Source organism: Elephas maximus, chromosome X (genome assembly GCF_024166365.1).
Source record: "Elephas maximus indicus isolate mEleMax1 chromosome X, mEleMax1 primary haplotype, whole genome shotgun sequence".
Lineage (NCBI taxonomy): Eukaryota > Metazoa > Chordata > Mammalia > Proboscidea > Elephantidae > Elephas > Elephas maximus.
This window is the reverse complement of record NC_064846.1, coordinates 147,104,184-147,126,261: the sequence shown is the minus strand read 5'-3', so window position 1 is coordinate 147,126,261 and position 22,078 is coordinate 147,104,184. Positions and strand designations below refer to the sequence as shown.

At 45.1% G+C, this 22,078-nt stretch overlaps 1 protein-coding gene across 1 annotated transcript; it reads left to right on the top strand.

Moving 5' to 3' along the window:
* The first annotated feature begins 16,414 nt into the window (after window positions 1–16,414).
* Window positions 16,415–17,353, top strand: LOC126068837 (melanoma-associated antigen B2-like). The gene has a single exon (XM_049871530.1). It carries the CDS (start codon window positions 16,415–16,417, stop codon window positions 17,351–17,353), a length of 939 nt encoding a protein of 312 aa, XP_049727487.1.
* Window positions 17,354–22,078: the final 4,725 nt, after the last annotated feature.

Below are 22,078 nucleotides of genomic sequence, written 5' to 3'. Positions count from 1 at the left end.
ATGAGATCTATCTGGTGCATTTTTTTTTCACCTGTGCATAAATGGCCACACTGACTACCCTCCCTGTTGTGCAAGCCTTGGGAAGTCCCTTCCCATACTGACTCTTTCCTTGACCATAGTGCTTGCTTTGCTCAATGGGATAATACCAAACATCACATGGGTAGAGACTTGAAAAGAGATGTGACATTCGGGTTTGCCCTCTGTTACTTGTCTTCTGTTACGTTGTGACCACCACCATGTGATCAAGCGCAGGCTACCCTCCTGGATGATGAGAGCCCAATGGCCTAGATATCTCCTTTGCCCCTGTCAACAGAAAGACAGCCAGCCAAGCAAGAGACATGTGAGTGAAGCCATGGCCCATCAGCTGGCCACAAACTCAGGAGTTAACCCAGACAACACTACATGGTGCAGAGATGTGCCATCCCAACTGAAACCACAGACTCGTGAACAAATTAGTGGCTGTTGTTTTGAGCCACTAAATTTTGGCATGGTTTCTTATATTACATAAATCTGTACGCGACTATATAACCTTTCTATCTACGGCTTTAATTATTTTCTTCCATTGATTATTGCCAAATTGTATATTTCCTATCAAATACTTATCGAACACATAATTATACAAGCATAGTATGTGATAGGGACTGTGCTAACCAATAATGTATAGAATAGGAAGCAATAAGGGACAGGAAACTATCTTTATGGAATGAAGAAAATGATCATAGCTAAAATTTATTCACCGTTTTCTGTGTACCATGGACCATGTTAATCTTTTAGCATACATTAGTTCATACACAAATTTTACTATTGACCTCATTTTACAGATGCAGAAATGGAGGTTCAGAGAATAAGATACTTGCTTTAAGTCACATTAATGGAATTCAGATCTTTCTCCAGCACTTGTGTTCTGAACCGTTATACTTTAAGAACAGAGATACAGAAACCTAGGAATTGAGTCTTAGCTAATTAGACAGTAACTTCTGAGTCAATGAAGAGAATGCAAATCTCCTTTCGTTATCTTTAAGGCCCTGTCTAGCTACCCTTTTACTATGATCCAAACTGAAAAGTTTTTAACCTGAGTCCAGTTCTTTTCCTCTTACACTTTGCTTACTATCTTGTTTATTAGTATCTATCCTCCTCTATGTGGAAAGTAAATTTTTTTATTGTAATTTAGATGAAAGTTTACAGAGCAAACAAGTTTCTTATTAAACAATTAGTACACATGTCGTTTTCTGACATTGGTTGCCAACCCCGTGATATGTTAACTCTTTCCCCTTCTTGACTTTGGTTTCCCTATTACCAGCTTTCCTGTCCTCTCCTGCCTTCTCTTCCTCGCCGCTGGGCTAGTGTGTCCATTTAAACTCGTTTTGTTTTATGCGCCTGCCCAATCTTTGGCTGAACCTCAGGTGTGACTTCAGCACTGAGGTATAAGGGTGTCCAGGGGCCATACACTCAGGGTTTCTCCAGTCTCCGTCAGACACTAAGTCTGGTCTTTTTTTTATTATTATTCTGAGTTAGAATTTAATTCTACATTTTTCTCCATTTCTTTCCATAACCCTCTGTTGTGATCCCTGTCAGAGCAGCTCGTGGTGGTAGCCAGGCTCCGTCTAGTTGTGCTGGACTCATTCTGAAAGAGGCTGTGGTACTTGTGGTTGATTAGTACTTTGGACTAATCTTCCCCTCGTGCCTTTGGTTTTCTTCATTTTCCCTTGCTCCAGATGGGTTGGGAGCAGTGGAGTATCTTAGATGGCCACTCACAATTTTTAAGACCCCAGATGCTACTCAGTGTATTAGAATAAAAAATATTTTCTTTGTAAACTGTGTTATGCCAATTGAGCTAGATGTTCCCCGATACCATGGCCCCATAGCCCTCAGCTCAGTAATTTGGTCCCTCATGGACTTTGGATATGCATATGGAGCTTTCCTGACCTTGTAACCGAACGAGTGTTCCTGTCCACTCCTATTAGCCAATCGAAATAAGATGGACGCCACACCACCAGTTGCAGGGGAAACAGAAAGTGTAAATTTATTGTCTGCACAGACAACGAGAAATGTGGAGTCTAGCAACCATAAGGCCAGGTGCTTGCTGTCTGAGGTGGTAGGGTGGCTATTTATTTCCAATGGCATCTGGGGGTTGGATTTGGTGTCCTAAACTCTCCGCCCTTAGCCCTCCCATGTCCACATTTGGAGGCCCAGATGTTGAACCATGTCAGTGATGTTCAGGTCCAAGAACAGATTGAGGACAGAGCTCTTCAGGTTCTGCGCATGTGCCAAAATCTTGGTTCGCGCATGCACAGGACCCTGAGGTCAAATTCAAACTGTTATTAGGGCCGCAGGGTGATCCGGCCAAACTGCAGTTAGAAGCTGTGGCTTGGCGGGCTCCGAGGGGTGGGGGGAACTGTGGCAGAGTTGGGGGGAAGTCTCAGCAGAGGCTTCAATCCCCCCTCTAATAGGTTCCTTTTAATCTTATAAGGGGTTTAGGGCTGAAGGTCTCATGTTCTGTAGCTTCCTCCTGCTGCCTAGGGGCAATGGCATAGAACAGGGCTCTAGCTGGAACCTAGTCTGTGGAGATGGGGTGATATCCCTGTCGTAGCATCATTTGCAGGTGGAACTTTTGAAGCCTGGAAGACACAAGGTTTACTAAAAGGTTAAACAAACAAGGCCTGAATACAAGCAGCAAGGTGACAATGGCCAAGGATCTTAGAAGGGGAAGACACCATGTTAAGTTTGGGATTACCACCCTTACGATATCTCAGATAGTTTGTGAGGTTGGGCCCTGGTTGAACTTGTGTAGTCATTTATTTTGGAGAGACTCAAGTCCTCAGCAGGGGGCCAGGAGCCCTATTACTGCACCTACCCCAGTTAGGATTAAACCCAGTGCCCTCTTTAGTCTACAATCTGAGGCTCGCCTGGAGGCCCAGTACAGGCAGACACTGGTGTCTGAGAGAAACAAAAGTCCTAGGGAACACTGACCTGTGGTTGTGACAGGGCTGATGTCAGAAGCTGTCCATCCACAGCCAGGACAACGACAAGCCGGGCTGCGGTCACCCAGGCACCAGCCAGACCCACACACACAGACACATTCACCGGGGGCACACAAAGATTCAGCGATGGCACGGCCACCGAGGGTGCCAGCAGCTCATTCGAGCCAACTGCAGCTTCACAAGCTCTGAGCCAGGGGACCACAAAGCCGAGGTGGCACACTGAGCACTCGGGGCCTTGGTATTTTTTTCTTGTGGCATTGTAAATGTGTTTCGGAGGTAAATGAGTGTGTCCAGGGTATAGACCCCCATGTGGTTGGGCAAGCAAAAGTCAAGGAGCAAATAAATAGTTCTTGGGAAATTCTTGATTCTCTTTTCTCATTAGGTATCTCCATGTAACACACTTGGTTTGTCAGATTAGTGTGGAGATAAGCTGTCTCATTCCAATTGCCTGGGGTTTTAGCAGTGGAGTCAGTGAGAACCTGGATAGTCTGTTGGACAAAGTCCCTATTGTAATTAATGAAAGATGTGCCTCGGGGGAGACCCATTGTATGGGGAATCTAGTGGTGTTTTTAGTAGGTGGGGGCACCTGGACTGGGACTGCCTCTACATTGTCTTTAGTTTTGGTAGGGGAGGGTGGAAGCAGACCCAGTGATCTTTTAAGTGGAGAGCGTTTGAGGTGTTTATGAGATAATTGTCCTGCCATTCTGGGGACCCTGTTTTTCTTCTAAGGAGACACAGGAAATAAACAAGCAGGATATAAGGCCGCATACTGGTGGCAAACTTAAACGGAGACATGAATAATAACGTGCGCAATTGCCAGGGGATGACAGTCAACTGGCACAATTGTCTATCGCTTTACATCCTCTGAAGCCTGAATTTTTCAGTTATTACTGTCTTCTCAATTCTTACTGTTCTGCAGGGCTCGTTGGTCAGTATCATGAGAAGCAGCCGGCTTGATTCGAGAGTTGTGGGTCTATTCCCCCTGTTTCGCGATCTTGATTGCAGTGCCAGGGGTTTGTCCTCCTGCCGCATCTGTAGTGCTCCAGGTCTTGACACGGAGAAAGAGACTTCAGGTTGTGGAAGAGTCTGTCACGTCCTGTACCTGTAAAGAGATTCAAGCACTCCTGCTACAGAGTACAAATATTGTTTAATAGTGAGCTAGCTTTCTTTATGTCTCTAGCCTCAAGGTATTCTCAGGACCCAGAGTAATGAAGCTGTCCCACAAGTTACGGAGGAGGGAACGCTCATATGTAACTTCAAAAAGGCTTACCTTAAGTTTGGTTTGAGGTGTAACCCTAGTCCTGAACAGAGCCAAGGGAAGGGTCTTAGCCAGTGCTAATTAGGTCTTCCTGCAAAGTTTGGCCCGGTGGGCTTCAATAGTCCAGTTTACCTTTCTCTTGCAATCTTTTCCCGGAACATATTCCAGGTGCTTAGTCTTACGCTTCCGAGAAGATCTTGTCTCTGTCTTTATTTTATTTTATTTGTAAGTAGTGGTCTTTAATGTTGAGAGGGACCATACAGAGTGACAAGTGGTGCAGAGCCAGCTACTCGCAAAACTCTATAACCTAATCCAGTAGCATAAAAAATCAATATATTTACATTTAGAACAGTCCAGTCTGGGGCCATCCCTCTCTTTCTTCTCTACCTTTCCACTTCCTTCTCACTTTTGTTTTCTCTTCGTTCTTACTCTGTAACTTTTGACTCCTCCAAACATCACCAGTTGTTTCTTCCCTGTCAAGCCCCTATTTTTCCAACTATAAAGGTCTTCTGTAGCTCATGGCAAGCTAGAATCAGTCACTACTACTGAGGTCACAGGTCTCGCTGCTCGCTTGGCCTATAAGTCGGCCCTTTGGTGGCCTTGGGCCACTAATGTATCTTCCTGTTGATCTCCTTTGCACTGTAGCACAGCCAGAGTGGCCGGGAGTGACACCACCTCAAGGAGTTGTAAAATCTGTTGGCCATGTTTGATTTCTTACTGACCAAATTTAAACGCTCTCTTTGATTCCACAAGGTCTCATATACATGTAAAACTGACAACACGTTCCCTGAATCTATATAAATGGTCGCTGTCTTTGACTTGGCCAGCCGTGAGGCCTGGATCACTGCAACCAGCTCAGCATTTTTCGCTGAGGTTCCATTTGGGCGAGTGTTCGCATTGAGTACTTCATTGTTGCTGACAACTGCATTGCCCACTCTCCTTTGACCACCCTCAATGAAGCTACTCCCACCTATGAAGATCTCTAAACTGGCATCTCTTGTAGGTTGATTTTTTGGGTCACAGTGGACAGAGTCTCTCAGGAACAGAGTGGGAAGAGGGGTGGCTGAATCTGGAGCCACAACAGATTGGACTGATGCACGGGGATTACTGACTAGAGAGGCCTGGTATTGAGTTAGTCGGTACTCACTCTCTCTCAGGACACTCTCTCTGTCAGTGGCCCTCCTGCTCACAATATGCACACTGGTTCTCTCCCAGCCGGGGTCAGGGCCAGGCCTCACTAGGTCTTTTCCTCCTGGGGGGCCTATACCTTTTCTGTACTGTTGGTGCTTTTGCCGGTAGGGCAACCTGGCACTTCCTGCCTTTGCCTTCTTCTCTGTTGTTATACACCTTGAATGCCAACTCGACTAGGTGTTCGATACTCATAGTTACTCCTCCCTCCATTTTGTGAAGTTGGTTCCCAACATCCGGGTCACACTGTCTTATAAAAATGTTATTGAAACTGTGAGCATTTGTTGGGTCCTTTGGATCTTGAATGAGTGTATTGTCTAAAGGCTCTATAACTCTTTCGAGGAAGGCTGCAGGGTCCTCATCTTTACACTAGTTAATTTCATGTACTATGTTCCAATCTAAGAGCTTAGGCACTCCACATCTAAGGCTCACTAAAAGACAGTCCCGACATCGGGGAGCCTACCATATTCTACTGTGTGATTGTGGTCCCAGTCGGGTCTTGAAGGGGGAAGATGTCATCGACTGCATCTCTGGTCTATAGAGCATCATGTCGCCTCTGGGCTTTCTCTCCAGCCTTGTCTGGGATCATGTTCTTCTCCTCTGGAAGGAGGAAGGTGCTTAAGAGGGATTGACAGCCTGCCCATGTGGCATCAAAAGAGGTAAAGATGGCAGTAAACAGTTCATACGATTTCTTTGGTTTCCCTCGACATCCTGAGGTGTTATTCTTCCAGTTAATCAGGCCCGCTGTACTAAAGGGAACCTGGCCCCTATTCACCACCAGAGTTGTTTGGTGGAGGGGATACTGGCCGGGGGTAGCCCTCCCTGTTGACTCTGTCCTGGCTTTGTGGCACCCAGGGACACATTTGTCCCTCGATAGGGTATCCCCCCTCGTATGGGGCGATGGCAAGGGAAAATTCCCAGGACACCTGAACTGCCTTCCCTGGTTAATTGTCTACACCTTCCTCCGGCCCCGCACAGGTCCAGGAGGTGAGCCGCACACGCTGCTGAAGCTGTAAGGCCTATTCATCACCAACCCTGGCTGGGGCACACAGGACTTTCTCTATTTCCCACAATTTCAACCGAATTTATCTCAGTTCTCTGAAGTACACCTTAAGGGTGAACGATTTGGAATGTTTTTAGGATTATCCTGTTCCTAACCCTACACACTCGCACAAAGACACACACAGAGACAAACAAAGAACACTAGTTTTCAATGTAGACAGAAGGACACCCCCACCCCAACCTAGATGAGTGCTCAGCAGACAGACAGACAAAGAATAACAATGCAAAAAGGACGTCCTCTAAACCAAAAACGAAAACCTGAACCAGGACTTCACCAAAATCAACGACCATAAACTAAATTACCAGTGGTCTGCTGTCAGAGAGCAGAGATAGAGAGAAAGAAAGGGAAAGAGGCAAAGAGTTTCTGAAAGAAAGATTGTCGCGATGGCAGAGCAGCCTCCGAGGGACTTAAATACCCTCTGTCAACTACCAATTAACCTTGGGTGATCACAGATGGACAAAGATCGTCGCAGATGGCAGAGTGACCTGATACCCTTGGTTTCAGAGGGGTTGAGCGACCCCAACTAGGCTGAGTCCACAACCACCACTTCCCTCATTTTACAAACCTTGGGGTCAGGTCTTAGGACTGCGCTGTTTCCACCCTCTTCTTTCCCTAGCTCCCTGGGAGGACTGTAAACCCCTCAGGGGAGACTTTAGTTCCCTCAGATGACCAGTGGAACAACCTGGTCCCACACGCTTACCTTAATGCAGAGGCCTTTCCCATTCTGTTTCAAGTTTCTGTTTCTGAGCTGAGGTGGGGACCCGGTGGGCCTCATCCTGGGGCGGGGATCACGGTGGCCACTGGAAACTCCTTACTGACCAAATGGGGTCACGGCACATCTTAAGGGGTTGCAGGGGGTCCAGATACTCACCACTCAGATTTTGGAGTCCGCAAGTCCTGGCCAGAGTTGCCAAAATCTGTAACAGAATGAGGCTTCTTATCCAGTCCTATCAGCCAGTCGAATTAAGACATATGCCACACCACCAGTTGCAAGGGAAACAGAAAGTAGAAATTTACTGTCTGTGCAGACAAGGTGCAATGGGGGGTCTTGGGACCATAAGGTCATGTGCTCCCTGACTGAGGGGGTTAGAGAGCTTTTTATTTCCAATGGTGTCTGGGGGTTGGCTTGGTGCCCGGAACTCTATGCCCTTCACCTTCCCATGTCCACATTTGGAAGTCCAGATGTTGAATCACATCAATGATGTTCACATCCAAGGATAGATTGTGGACATAGCTTTTCAGGTCCTGCGCATGAGCCAAAATCTTGATTCGTGCATGCACAGGTTTCTGGCACCAAATTCAAATGGTGGACAGGGCCACAGCTGGTCGGGCAAAACCATAGTTAAAAGCTGCGTCTTGGCAGGCTGCGAGGGGGGTGGGGAACCGGGGCTGAGCCAGGGAATTCTTGGCTGGAACTTCAACCTGACCTTGGAGAAGTTGTGCTGGCTTCCCCAGGATTGTGTACTGCCTTACCCTTCACCAAAGTTACCACCAGAAAAACCAAAAACCAAGTCTGTTGCCATTGAGTCGAGCTGCCCCATAGTTTCCAGTTAGTGCTTGGTGGATTCGAACTGCTAACCTTTGGGTCAGCAGCCATAGCACTTAACCACTATAGCACCAGGATTTCCAGGTTACCACTAGGATACAAACACTCTTAACAGTGGTTGTCTTTGGGGAAGAGGACATTCTTTCCATTTAAACAATTTTTTACTATTTGAATTTTTGTTCCCTGTGCATGTATTACTTTTTAACAAAATTTTAAACCTAATTTGAATGTAGTCTATTTTGAAATTCAACAAACTTTTAAAGCATATTAAAATAAATGATTTTTTTTTGTAATAACTATCCTTTTAAAAATGAACACTGGGAAAAGGTAATTGGATCTAAGGCTATGTCTACATGACGACAGCCCAACAAGCAGTTTTTTCATTGGGTGAAACGTTTTCATGGTTCGAGTCCATCCAGAGGTGCCTCAGAAAAAAGGCCGGGTGCTCTATTTCCAAAAAATCACTTATTGAAAATTCTATGGAGCACAGTTGTACCCTGACACACATGGGGTTACTATGAGTTGTAATCAACTTGACAGAGGGAGGTTTGGTTTGGCTTTGGATAGACCTCAGGGTCAAACTGAGATGATCTAGAATTTGTGGAGAATCCGCAAGAAGGCTTACGCAAAAAATACCCTTCTCGTGCCTGTTGTGTTTAACGTATTTTAAAATGCTTTCCACACCTGAAGTCTTTTAAAATAATACAAACAAAAAGGAGATGTTTGCATCTCTGGTGGAATGTGGCCTAGGATAGATGTCTTAGGGAGCACCCAAAAGAAATAGATGGAAGCTAAAAGGAAACTAGGAAGACAACCAAGACATCAGACTTCACTTAATCAGGGAGGTTGTTGTGAACCGGGAGTCCCTGGGTGGTGCAAATGGTTAACACTTTACATTGGGCTGCTAATCGAAAGGTTCAAGGTTCCAGTCCAACCAGAGGCACCTCAGGACAAGGGCCTGGCAATCCACATCTGAAAAATCAGCCATTAGAAACACTGTGGAACACGGTTGTTCTTGGGACACTTGGGGACACCACGAGTTGCAATCAACAGTAACTGGTAAGGTTGTGAAATGCCTTAGTTTCTCTAAGCAGCCACATGCCCCTTTTATACCAATCACTTCATCTCTCCTTTTACTTGAGAGGAAGAGACGTCCAGGAATCCTGGGCCCTGAAAATTCTTGGTCCTGTGAATTTGTCTATCCTTTCAGAATTTTATATTGCTTTTTTCATCAGCAACTTTCGCTTTGCAGTAAATATGCTCAAATATCATGAGATCTATCTGGTGTATTTTTTTTTTTACCTGTGCATAAATGGCCACACTGATTACCCTCCCTGTTGTTCAAGCCTTGTTTCTTCCCATACTGACTCTGGGCTTGGCCAGAGCTCAATGGGTTAATATCATATATGATACAAGTAGGGTCTGGACTTTCTTTTTAAGTTAGAACTTTGTTCTACATTTTTCTCTAGCTCTGTCCGGGACCCTCTCATGTTTTCTCTGTCAGAGCAGCCAGTGGTGGGAGCCAGGCACCATCTATTTGTGCTGGACTCAGTGTGGTGGAGGCCATGGTAGCTGTGGTCCATTAGTCCTTTGGACTAATCTTTCCCTTGTATCTTTAGTTTTCTTCATTCTCCCTTGGTCCTGAAGGGGTGAGACCAGTGGACTATCTTTGATGGCCACTCACAGGCTTTTAAGACCCCAGATGCTGCTCACCAAAGTAGATTGTAGAACATTTTCTTTATAAACTATGTTATCCCACTTGAGTGGATGTTCCTGAAAGCGTGGTCCCCACAGCCCCCTGCCCAGTAATCTGGTCCCTCTGGGATTTTGGAAATGTCTATGGAGCTTCCATGACCTTCACTTGGACAAGTTGTGCTGGCTTCCCCAGTTTTGTATACTGTCTTACCCTTCATTCACCAAAGTTACCAGTTATCTATTGTCTATGTAGTGTTTTTCCATCCCCACCCCTCCCTTCCCTCGTAACCATCAAAGATTAGTTCTTTTTGTTTGTAAACGTTTTCAGTACAGGAGTGAACTCATACAATATTTGTCCTTTTGTGACTGACTCATTTCACTCAGCATAATGCCCTCCAGATTCATCCATGTTATGAGATGCTTCAAAGAATCATCCCTGTTCTTTCTCATTGTGTAATACTCCATTGTGTGCAGGTAGTACGGTTTGTTTATCCATTCATTGTTCTTTATCATTGAGTAATGCTCCATTGTGTGTATGTAGCACCATTTGTTTATCCATTCATCTGTTGATGGGCATCTAGGTTGTTTCCATCTTTTTGGTATTGTAAACATAGATGTGCATGTATCTGCTCATATAAAGGCTCTTATTTCTCTAGGATATATTCCAAGCAGTGGGATTGCTGGATCCTATGGTAGTTCTATTTCAGGCTTTTTAAGGAAGCAACAAATGGATTTCCAAAGTGGATGTACCATTTGACATTCCCACCAGCAGTGTGTAAGTGTTCCAGTCTCTCCACAACCTCTGCGACATATATTATTTTGTGTGTTTTTGATTAATGCCAGTCTTATTGGGGTGAGATGATATCTCATTGTAGTTTTGATTTGCATTTCTCTAATGGCTAATGATCGCGAGCATTTCCTCATGTATCTGTTAGCCACTTGAATGTCTTCCTTGAAGTGTGTCTGTTCATATCCTTTGCCTATCTTTTAATTGTATTATTTGTCTTTTGTTGTAGAGGTGTTGGATTTTTCTGTAGATTTTAGATATTAGACCTTTGTTGGATTTCTCACAGTCAAAATTTTTTCCCAGTCTCTAGGTTCTTTCTTTATTCTTTTGGTGAAGTCTTTTGATGAGCATAAGTGTTAGATATCTAATTTATCTTCTGGTGTTTGTGTATTGCTAGTTATGGTTTGCATCCTGTTAATGCCATGTATTCAGGAAACTAAATTCTTGAAGATTACCGTTGTCTTCTCTTTCGCCAAATCACATAGCATTTGAAGCTGAGTTCATTCTGAATTGTCATGCAGCTTTCCATGGGGAATGGATATTTGAACAGAAGCCTGAAAGAAATGAGAAAGAAAACTATATGGATATCCAGGGAATGAGCATGTCTGGAAGGTTTGTGGAAGGTAACTACCCTGACATAGGACCATGCTGTGTGCCTCCAAGGAACACACAGGAGCCATTATCATTGACTGAAGTGCAAAAGAGGAGAGGTTGGGGAGATGAATTTAGAGAAGTACCCAGAGGCCAGTTCAGGCAGGGCTTGGAGACTGGTTAGACCCTCAGGGAGCACCAAGAGAGTTTCCTCCTCTGAAATTCAGTACTGAACCTTGTCATGGCGTTTTAGGGAATAAACCAATACCAAAGAAGATGCAGGCAAATTGACATTAAGAACATAAAACACGAGCTCTACCACTCACACTTTCTTTTCTAAGCCTAAAAAATGTCCCAGTATTGGAGTTGCATTCTTGGTCATCCAGGTAAACAGAGTCAGTGACTAAAGTTTTGTAAGATTAAAAAAAAAATGAAATATACCTTTCAAAATTACAGGAGGGCTTGAACAAATTTTATGCATCTGAACATAAAACAGCATTCATTTCGTAATAATTATACTTTGAGATACAGGATGAAATGGATGAAATAAACAATATGCACTTTAAAGGTGGCAAAAGTTGTATAATGGCATATGCTTATTCATAGTCCCAAAGGGGTGAAAAAAAGAGAAGGAAAGATGGAGAAGCAGGGACTTATTTTTTGCATACCTTCTCTGCATCTTCTGAGTACCCCTGTGCTGGATGGGTAAGACAAGGATTTAAGGGTCATCTGAGCAGCTTTGTCAAAACAGAACATACAGTCTCTGGAAGGATGGCCTGAGGCTAAAACAAACGGCTCTTCTTGAGGTCCTTTCCCCAAACACAAAATTGTGTTCTTTCCAGAACCCTGCAATAAACCAATGTGTAAAATGTTTCAATGCTGTGTATGTTGCAATGAGTTTTTCCTAAATTAGTAGCAACAGGCTTCTGGATTTAGGGAGGTTACTCGTAACAGATTTGCCCTCCTGCTATAAACAACGAGAAAACTGGACAAGCTCTATTAAACAGCAGCTTTTGGATGTTGGACAACAGAATATGGTGCATTATGCAGACTGCCCAAGAGGAGAAGTCCTGGTAGTGGTTAAGAGCTTGGCTGCTAACCAAAAGGTTGGTGGTACGAATGCACCAGCCACTCCTTGGAAACCGTATGGGGCAGTTCTACTCTGTCCGGTATGGTCGCTATGAGTCGGAATCAACTCGACGGCAACGGGTTTAGTTTTTGCGAGAGCGCTGTCCTGGGCCCCTTGTCTTGTGCTGCAGCGTCCCCATCTCACATCGCTATCAGACAGGAACCCATTCTCTGCAAGGTTTCCAGGAGGCAAATGACTCAAGACTTGGAGGGATGTGACATTCCCTGGGAAGTCTTGAGTCCAAGAGACAGGAACCAATATGAGGACTTCCATGAGCCCCAAGCAGGGCTGGCAATCTACTACCTAACCCTTCCTCTTATTTCCTCTACAGGGTCCTGACCCGGAGAGTAGAAGCCTTGTGGGGTCCTAGAGCAGAGCCCTCCGAGAATCCTGTAAAGGTGGCCTTTGTTAAAGCCAAGGAGCCATCTCTCTGCTGCAGGGGCGTGCACCCTCTCAGCCCTGTCTGAAAAATCAGCCGTTGGAAACCCTACGGAGCACATTTATTCTCTGGCACACAAGGGGTCTCCATAATTTGGAATCAACTCAACAGTAACTGGTAAGGTTGTGAACTGCCTTAGTTTCTGTTAAGGGTCACATCCGCTTCTTATACCCATCCCTGCATCTCTCGTTTTAGTTTCAAAGGAAGAGACATCCAGGAACCTTTCTGGTTCCTGAAATATATTGGTCTTAGGAACTCGTCTTTCCTTTCAGAGTTTATGTTGCATTCTTTATCAGCAGCTTTCCCTTTGCAGTCAATATGCTCAAATATCATGAGGTCTATCTGGTACATTTTTTCCACCTGTGCATAAATGGCCACACTGATTACCCTCCCTGTTGTCCAAGCCTTGGGAAGTCCCTTCCCATACTGACTCTTTGCTTGACCATAGTGCTTGCTTTGCTCTATGGGATAATAGCAAAGATGACGCAAGTATAGACTTACATAGAGATGTGACATTGGGGTTTGCCCTCTCTTACTTTTCTTGCGATACCTTGAAACCACCACCACCGGAACAAACGCAAGCTAGCCTGTGGATGGTGAGAGCTAAATGGCCTAGATATCTCCTTTGCCCCTGCCAACAAAAAGACAGGCAGCCAAGCAAGAAACAAGTGAGTGAGCCATGGACCATCAGCTGACCACAAACTCAGGAGTGACCCCAGACAGCACTACATGGTGCAGAGATGTGCCATCCCAACTGAAACCACAGACTCATGAACAAATTAGTGGCTGTTGTTTGGAGCCACTAAATTTTGGCATGGTTTGTTATATAATATAAATCATAACTTAACTCTATAACCCTTCTAGCTGCTGCTTTATCTTCTTCCATTCATTGCCAAATCTTTTATTTCTTATCAAATACTAACTTGCCTAACACATAATTATATGTCTAACTATGTGGTAGAGACTGTGCAATCCAATCATGCATAGAATAGTAAGCAATACCAGCCATGGGAACTACCTTTAAGTAACGATAGCTAAAATTAATGAGTGTTTTCTGTGTGCCTTCTACCATGTTAATCTTTTAGCATACGTTAGTTCATACACCAACGCTACTATTGACCCCATTTTACTGATGCATAAACGGAGTCTCAGAGAATGCTAAGATATTTGCTTTAAGTCACAGTAAGTGATGGAATTCAGATCTTTGCCCAACACTTGTGCTCTGAACCATTACACTTTAGCTTAAGAACAAATATAAAGAAACCTAGAAATTGAGTCTTAGCTCTGGCAGTAATTTCCACATCCACAAAGAGAATGCAGATCTCCTTCCCTTATCTTAAAGGGCCTGTCTAGCTACGCTTTTACTGCGATCCAAAATAAAAAGTCTTTAATCTGAGTCCAGTATCCTTGCCACTTACACTTTGTTTACTATCTTGTTCATTAGTATCTTTCCTCCGTGGGGAAACTAAATTCTTTTCTTTTTAAATAGTACGTGAGATGAAGTTTTACAGAGCAAACAAGTTTCTTATTAAACAATTAATACACATATTGTTTTGTGACATTAGTTGCCAACCCCATGATATGTTAACACTTTCCCCTTCTCGACCTTGGTTTCCCTATTACCAGCTTTCCTGTCCTCTCCTGCCTACTTGTCCTCGCCGCCGGGTTGCTGTGCTCACTTCGACTCGTTTTGTTTTCTGGGCCTTCCTTATCTTTGGCTGAACCTCAGGAGTGACTTTAGTAATGAGCTATGAGGTTGTACGGGGACCATACTCTCACGAATTCTCCAGTTCCTGTCGGACACTAAGTCTGGCATTTTATTTTTGTGAGCTAGAATATTGTTCTACATTTTTCGCCATCTCTATCCAGGACCCTCTATTTGGACCCCTGTCAGAGCAGTCAGTGGTGGTACCCGGGCTCCATGTAGTTGTGCTGGACCCTTAGTCTACACGAGGACCCTTAGTGCTAATGAGGATGCTTTCCCTTAAAAGAGGGGCCGGCCACAGCTCACCCTTGATGTCAGCTCTGGGAGCCCCCAGGCAGTGGTAGCCAGATGTTTAGCACCCCGACTTCCCTCTAGGGAGGTGAGGGCCTTAGCCTGAGCCATCAATCCTAGCCCTGCTTTCGGGTGGACTCAAGTTAGTACAGGGTGGGTCCCTACCCTGGAACAAGTTTAGAAGCCTGAGTGAGGATTGAAGAGGTCACCAACTGAAAACGCTGGGGTCACATAACCCCCGGCCGCCCTGACCAGCCCTAGGATTCCCAAACGGCCTGCAAAGGATGTGGCTCACTCTGACTTCCAACTGTGAGGTCTCAGGAAGGTGTGGTCTTTGGTCTGAGGGATGTGGCCTCATGACAGCAGAGAGTGGGGTTCCAGAAATGGTGCAGAGTTAAGGGAAGATACGATTGAGGTACTGGGACCACTCAACCCAAAATGGGGAGGACTGCAGAGGGCTCTGCTGATGCCGGTAGCCCTGGAAGCCCAGGACAAATCTGGCAGGTGCAGGGGACTCTGGACTTCTGCCTGGAGTGTCTGAGGGAGCTGAGCACCTTGGTTTAAGCCCCAATTCAGGAGATAGAGGGATCTGAGATACTGGTGGCAGTCAAGATAAAAACCCCTTAGAAGGCAATAGGGAATTAACCCCGCTTCACCCCTCCCCCAAGAAGAGAGGAGGATGCAGAAAAGCCTCCTACTGCTGTTGCCCAGTGGAGCCAGGGTCAGAGGTGTCGAGGTGCCTCCTGGTTCGTTCCTACGGACAGGTGGTCTCTGGGACATGAAGTCCTTGGACTAATGGAGAGGCTTATTCAGGAGAGGAAACCCTGGTGGCATAATGCTTAAGTACTATGGCTGCTAACCAAAAGATCAGCAGTTCAAATCCACCAGGCACTTCTTAGAAACTCCATGAAGTTAGTTCTACTCTGTACTCTAGGGTTGCATTGACTGTGAATCGACTCGACAATAAGGTGTACCAAGGTAGTTTTCTGCAGAGGCAGGAAACATGGTCTCTAATGGGAGTCAAGGTGAGGATCCTCAGTTCTGAGGAGGTGACTCCTCCCAGAAAAGAAGGAAGAAACAGAGAGCCCCAATATTGCATTCGGACCTGGAGGAACTGGGTATGGTGACTTAGTGAGTTGCACTCACTAACTCTCAGGGCATTTTGGGGAGGTGAGGGCCCTGGTAAAAGGGGGTAACCATGGTGAGAACCCTGGTGGAGGACTGAGGCCTCCAGGGAACCCCAGACAGAATGGGCCCCAGTGTGCTGTCATCACTGAGACACCGTGCCAAGAGTGGTGACTGATCTGCTCCTTCAGTTTCTGCTTGTGGGTCCCAGAGGGAGTTGAGGTTTCAGGGTCAGATTAGTAGAGGGGGGAGGTGCCCTGGCCCTGCTGGCAGTTGATATTATGGCCCTACGAGTGAAATTAGAAGAATCCCCAATAATCCAGTACAGAGAGTCCCTAGCGTCAGGCCCTGCTGTCACCCCAGTATGCCCCAAGCAGGGCTGACAATCTACAACGTAATCCTGTAATTTTCTCTACAGGGTCCTGACCGGAACAATAGGAGTTTTGTGAGGTTCTAGAGCTGTGTCCTCAAAAATCCTGCAGAGGCGTCTGTTGTGAAAGCCAAGGAGGCATCTCTGCTACAGGGGCGCACATCCTCTCAGCCTTCGTCCTCCTGTGGGCCTGCACCGCCTGCCCTCTTTGTCCACTCCTGCCTACTGTCCTTGAGCAGAGTCATCATGCCTCGTGGTCATAAAAGTAAGCTCCGCGCCCGCGAGAAACGTCGGCAGGCCCAAGGTGACACCCACCGTGTCCAGGGTGCTGAGGCCACTGCAGCAGAGGAGGAAGGGTCCCCATATTCTTCCTCCTCTCCTGTTGGGGGGCCTCTGCAGAACTCTCCTGCTGCTCACACTCCCCAGGGGTCTCAGAGAGCGCCATCCACCACCACTGCTACTGTAGGTGCTTCAGGCAGAAGAGCTCCTAGAGGGGCCAAGCGCCAAGATGAGGAACGGCCAAGCTCCTATTCTACCCCAGACCCCAATGAGAGGTCACATAGAGTCCCCCTAACCAGGAGGGTGACCATGTTGCTGCAGTTCCTGCTGTCCAAGTATGAAATGCAAGAGCACATTACCAAGGGAAAAATGTTGAAGATCATCAACAAAAGGTACAAGGAGCACTTCCCTGAGATCCTGAGGAGAGCCTCTAAGTGCATAGAGCTGGTCTTTGGCCTTGACGTGAAGGAAGTCGATTCCAAAGGTCAATCGTATACCGTTGTCAGCAAATTGGAGATCGCTGAGGAAGAGGATCTGAGTGGTGGCAGGGGGTTTCCCAAGACCGGGATTCTGATGCCTCTCCTGGCCATGATCTACAGGAATGGCAACCGGGCCACCGAGGAGGAGATGTGGGAATTCCTGCATGTGTTTCAGATGTACGATGGGAAGATGCACTTCATCTTTGGGGAGCCCCGGAAGCTCATCACCAAAGATTTGGTGCAGGCAGAGTACCTGGAATACCGGCAGGTTCCCAACAGTGATCCTCCACGCTATGAATTCCTGTGGGGTCCCAGAGCCCAAGCTGAAGCCAGCAAGGCAAAAATCCTGGAGTTTTTGGCCAAAGTCAAGGATACCAACTCCAGTGCCTTAGAAGCCTTGTATAATGAAACTTGGGGAGATGAGTAAGAGACAGCCTCAGGCAGAGAATGGGCTGGGGCTTGTCCTCATGCCAGGGCCAGGGCTAGTGTCAGGGAGAGTCTAGCCGGTCCTCCCATCCCTGGTGAAGTCTGATGCAGATCCTTCACTTTGTTGTTCAAAGTGGCTGGTTAGCCTTCTAAGTAGTAGAGGCAACATGGGGCCGGAGTAGGCACATGTATGTCTTCTCATATTCCCGTTACACTTGAGTGACTTATAGATTTAGCTCGTTTTTTGTATTTTTCACATGTTGTTCTTTTTAATTGAAGGATTGTTAAGATTCAGCATCTAAACTCACCTCATGTATTGCTGTTTTTTTTCAGATTTCAGGGTAAGAGTTTTATATTGTGTAAAACAAGTTGAAAATCCTTGAAACGTTTCTTATAAATCCGGAACTAGTTAACGTGGTATCGGAATAGGAATGTCCTTGGAAATATTAAAGACATCTACAAGAGTTAGTTGGGATGACAAGGTAGAGGCGAAAAACCATAAAAGTTGGTCAATTCTTGGTTTCCCTTATTCCATTTGGTAAAAGTAGAACTTTCATGTGCTTGGATTTGTTTAGCTTACTTAAGGATGTGGGAGAAAATAAATTGTGATGATTTGACCTCTTGTTCCCTGCCTCTTATTTTCCCCAAACAGTAATTGAGCGTCTGCCCTTTGGAAGGCTCCATGCTAGTACTGGGGCCCTTTAAGTAAAGGTGTGGCAGCCGGTGTATAGATTTTAGAGTCTAACAGCAACAACAAAATAAGGAGAGGGTTGAGAGACTCTCCAAGACCTCAGGACTAGTAGAAAAGGAGTGAGCACTTCAGGACACTCTCTAGTGTAAATGTCCTGAGGGAGGGCATTTTGGGGCCTTGGGATGCTCGAATCTCTCAGTGTGTGCTGGGGGAATTTTAAGTTAGGAACATAGGGTAGGGAAGGGTAGGTGGTGCGAAGAGCAGGTAGAGGTGAGGCTGGGGGCCGGGGCAAGTCCAGATGAGGCTATGGGAGCGGTGGGCAGGATCAGACACTCCCATCATGTGTCTCAGCGTAGAATGGCTGCGCCTGGAATGGCAACCAGCTCTTCACACTGCCTCTGGAACTGGGGGTAAAGCAGAGAGAAATCCCCCTGGAGCACTCCGGAAGGTGTCCTGTGTTCTTGTCCCAGTGCACTTGAACATAAATGCTGACTGTGTGTGTTATGCACATCATTTCCAGGGTTTCTGAGATAATAGGGAGATATTCCATGTAAGGAAGCCAGTGTTAGTAGCTTTTTGTCTTTGGTTGGGGGATCCAGAGGCCATGCCATTGAAAGGACAGTAGAATGAGGTTGTCTTGAGTGTCATTTGGCAAACGCCAAGTGAAGACGGGACTTTTGGCCGTGGTGATGAAAATTGGGGTGACGTAGATGGAACGGCAGTTGGGAGGGAAAGTTGTTTGTCCTTCATAGCACTTCTAGGAGCTTTGTGTTGCATTAAACTGGGACAGTCTACCCACATGCACATTAAAAATATAGTCCCTAATATGGATTGAACTTACCCACCATGTCCCACAAAAAGGTGCTGTAAATAATGACCCAATACCGTGGTTATAATGCCATTTGCGAATGTGTGTTTTTATGTAAAGAGGGGGATTGTAAGGCCTGTCTTGAGACAACCTAACACCTTCTCAAGAGGAAAAAGATGTTGCACGCAGCTCCCGTAAGAATTGATAGCCTTGGAAACTCTATAGGGCAATTCTGTCGTGTCCTGTTGCATCCCTGTGAGTCAGAATCTTCTGGACAGCAGTGTTTTGTTTTGTTTTTTGTCCGAGGGTTGTCTTAAGTCCAGTCTCTTTTGAGAGAGAAAGGAGGTGATTCAGCAAGCAAGTAATCACAAGTGAGGAATGATAGTTGCTATGCTAGGTGAGATCTCCAAGGAAAGATGAAACAGAAGCTGAAGAAAGACAAGGACCTTCCCCCACAGCAAACAAAGAGTTAAAGTTATCCCCTAGAACCAGCACCTGAATTTAGATTTCTAGCCTCCTAAATTGTGAGAAAATAATTTTCTATTTGCTGAAGCTTTCCACTTGTGGTATTTTAGTTATAACAGCACTAGATAACTATGACACTCTCTAATGAGTGAGAAAGTGCTTTGACCTTGACTACTAACATAAATGTTGGGAGTGCAGAACCATGCAGGGGCACTGCAGAAGAAAGACCTGGCAATCTGTTTCTTTAAAATTTATAGCCGAGGAAACCCTACAGGGCAGTTCTACATGGGGTTGGTTTTAGTTGGAATTGACTCGAGGACAAGGAGGTATTGTAAAATATTACTTAGTTTTTCTTTCTAAGTAGTATTTCTTCTCATTTGGTTTTCTTTGTCCTAGAGCGCTGCGTATTCTTACAAACCCTGGAGAAAACAAGACAAAAAATTCTCAGATGGCCGTTGGTATTGTGTGGTGTCAAAATGATCATAGTAATAAGTGCCATTTTTTAAAGACCCAATATGCGCAGACACTTTGCCAGGTGCTTCTCATGCCTCGCACACAATGCACCAGCCCTAGAAGCCAGGGCTTGTCAATCCCACTTCACAGAAGAAGAACCTGGAGCTCAGAGTGTTTGGTAATGTGTTTGAGTTTGCAAGTCTAGCACCTGAGCCAGCTAGATTAGACCCCTGGTGTGAATCCCTCTGGAACTCACACTGTTCAACCACTCCTACCAGCCAGAGGCTTACCCTGTGTCTCTTAATTCACAATTCTTTTCACTACAAAATGTTTCTCAGGTAAGAAAATGAATAACGCAGTGTCCAGAGCATTGAGTTGGACGGTATAGCCAGAGCTATGTGGATACTAAAATAAGTGAGCTGTGTGAATAAGGAAAAGGAAAAGACAATATTCAATGACAATACAATCATTGACATATACAAGGCCAGATAACCTGAAAAGATTTGGGGCTCATTTACTATGATCCAAAATAAAAAATCTTGAACCTGAGTCCAGTTCCTTGCCACTTACACTTTGCTTCATATCTTGTTCATTACTATCTTTCCTCCTCTATCAGGAAACTAAATTTTATTTTTTTAGTGTATGTTAGATGAAGGTTTACAGAGCAAACTAGTTTCTTATTAAACAATTAATACACATATTGTTTTGTGACATTGGTTGCCAACCCCACAACATGTCAACACTCTCCCCTTCTCGACCTTGGGTTCCCTGTTACCAGGTTTCCTGTCCTCTCCTGCCTTCTCTTCCTCGCACCTGGGCTGGTGTGCCCATTTAGACTCATTTTGTTTTATGGGCCTGCCTAATCTTTGCCTGAAGGGTAAACCTGAGGAGTGACTTCAGTACTGAGCTATAAGGGTGTCCGGGGGCCATACTCTCGTGATTTCTCCAGGCTCTGTCAGACACTATGTCTGGTCTTTTTTGTGTGTGTGTGAGTTACAATTTTATTCTACATTTTTCTCCAGCTCTGTCTGGGACCCTCTGTTATAATCCCTGTCAGAGCAGACAGTGGGGATAACTGAGTACCATCTAGTTGTGCTGGACTCAGTCTGGTGGAGGCCATGGTAGATATGGTCCATTAGTCCTTTGGACTAATCTTTCCCTTGTATCTTTAGTTTTCTTCTTTCTTCCCTGTGCTCAACAGGGTGAGAGCAGTGGAGTATCTTAGATGGTCACTCACAAGCTTTAAAACCCCAGACACTATTCACCAAAGTAGAATGTAGAGCATTTTCTTTATAATATATGTCATGCCCATTGAACTAGATGATCCCGGAGACCATGAACACCACAGCCCTTAGCCCAGCAATTTAGTCCCTCAGGGAGTTTGGATGTGTCTAAGAAGCTTCCATGACCTTGCCTTGGATAGGTTGTGCTGGCTTCCCTAGTATTGTGTACTGCCTTACCCTTCACCAAAGTTAACCACTATGATACAAAAACTCGTAACAGTAGTTCTCTTTCGGGAAGAGGACATTCTTCCCATTTAAACAGAATTTTTACTATTTCAATTTTTGTACCATGTGAATGCAAATTTCAAACCTAATTTAAAAGTAATATCTTTGGAAATCCAATAAAATTTTAAAAGATAATATTAAAATAAACGATTTTTTTGTAATAATTTTCCTTTTAAAAAAGAACACTGGAAAATGGTACTTGGATCTAAGGCTATCTCTACATGACGTAAACCCAACGAGCAGTGTATTCATTGGGAGGAAAGTTTTCGTGGTTCGAGTTAATTCAGAGGTGCCACAGATGAAAGGCCTGGCGATCCATTTCCAAAAAATTCAGTCATTGAAAACCCTATGGAGCCTAGTTCTACCCTGAAACACATGGGATTGCCATGAGTTGCAATCAGCTTGACAGAAAGAGGTGTGGTTTGGTTTAGGATAGACCACAGAGTCGAAATGAGATAATCTAGAATTTGTGGAGATTCAGCAAGAAGGCTTACTCAAAAAATACGTCTTCTAAATACCTGTTATGTTTAAAGGATTTTAAAATGCTTTCCAGGCTTGGAGTCTTCTAAAATCATACAAACATGAAGATGTTTACATCTCTGGTGGAATGTGGCCTAGGATAGGTGTCTCAGGGAGCACCCAAAAGGATAGACAGAAGCTAAAAGGAAACTAGCAAGATGACCAAGACATCAGTCTTCAGTTAATAAGGAAAGTTGTTGTGAACTGAGAGTCCCTGGGTGGTGCAAATGGTTAACACTTTACATTGGGTGGCTAATCAAATGGTTGGAGGTTCTAGTCCAA

Coding starts and splice junctions, on each gene's coding strand:
- LOC126068837 (XM_049871530.1), top strand. CDS start 16,415: ATGCCTCGTGGTCATAAAAGTAAGCTCCGCGCCCGCGAGAAACGTCGG.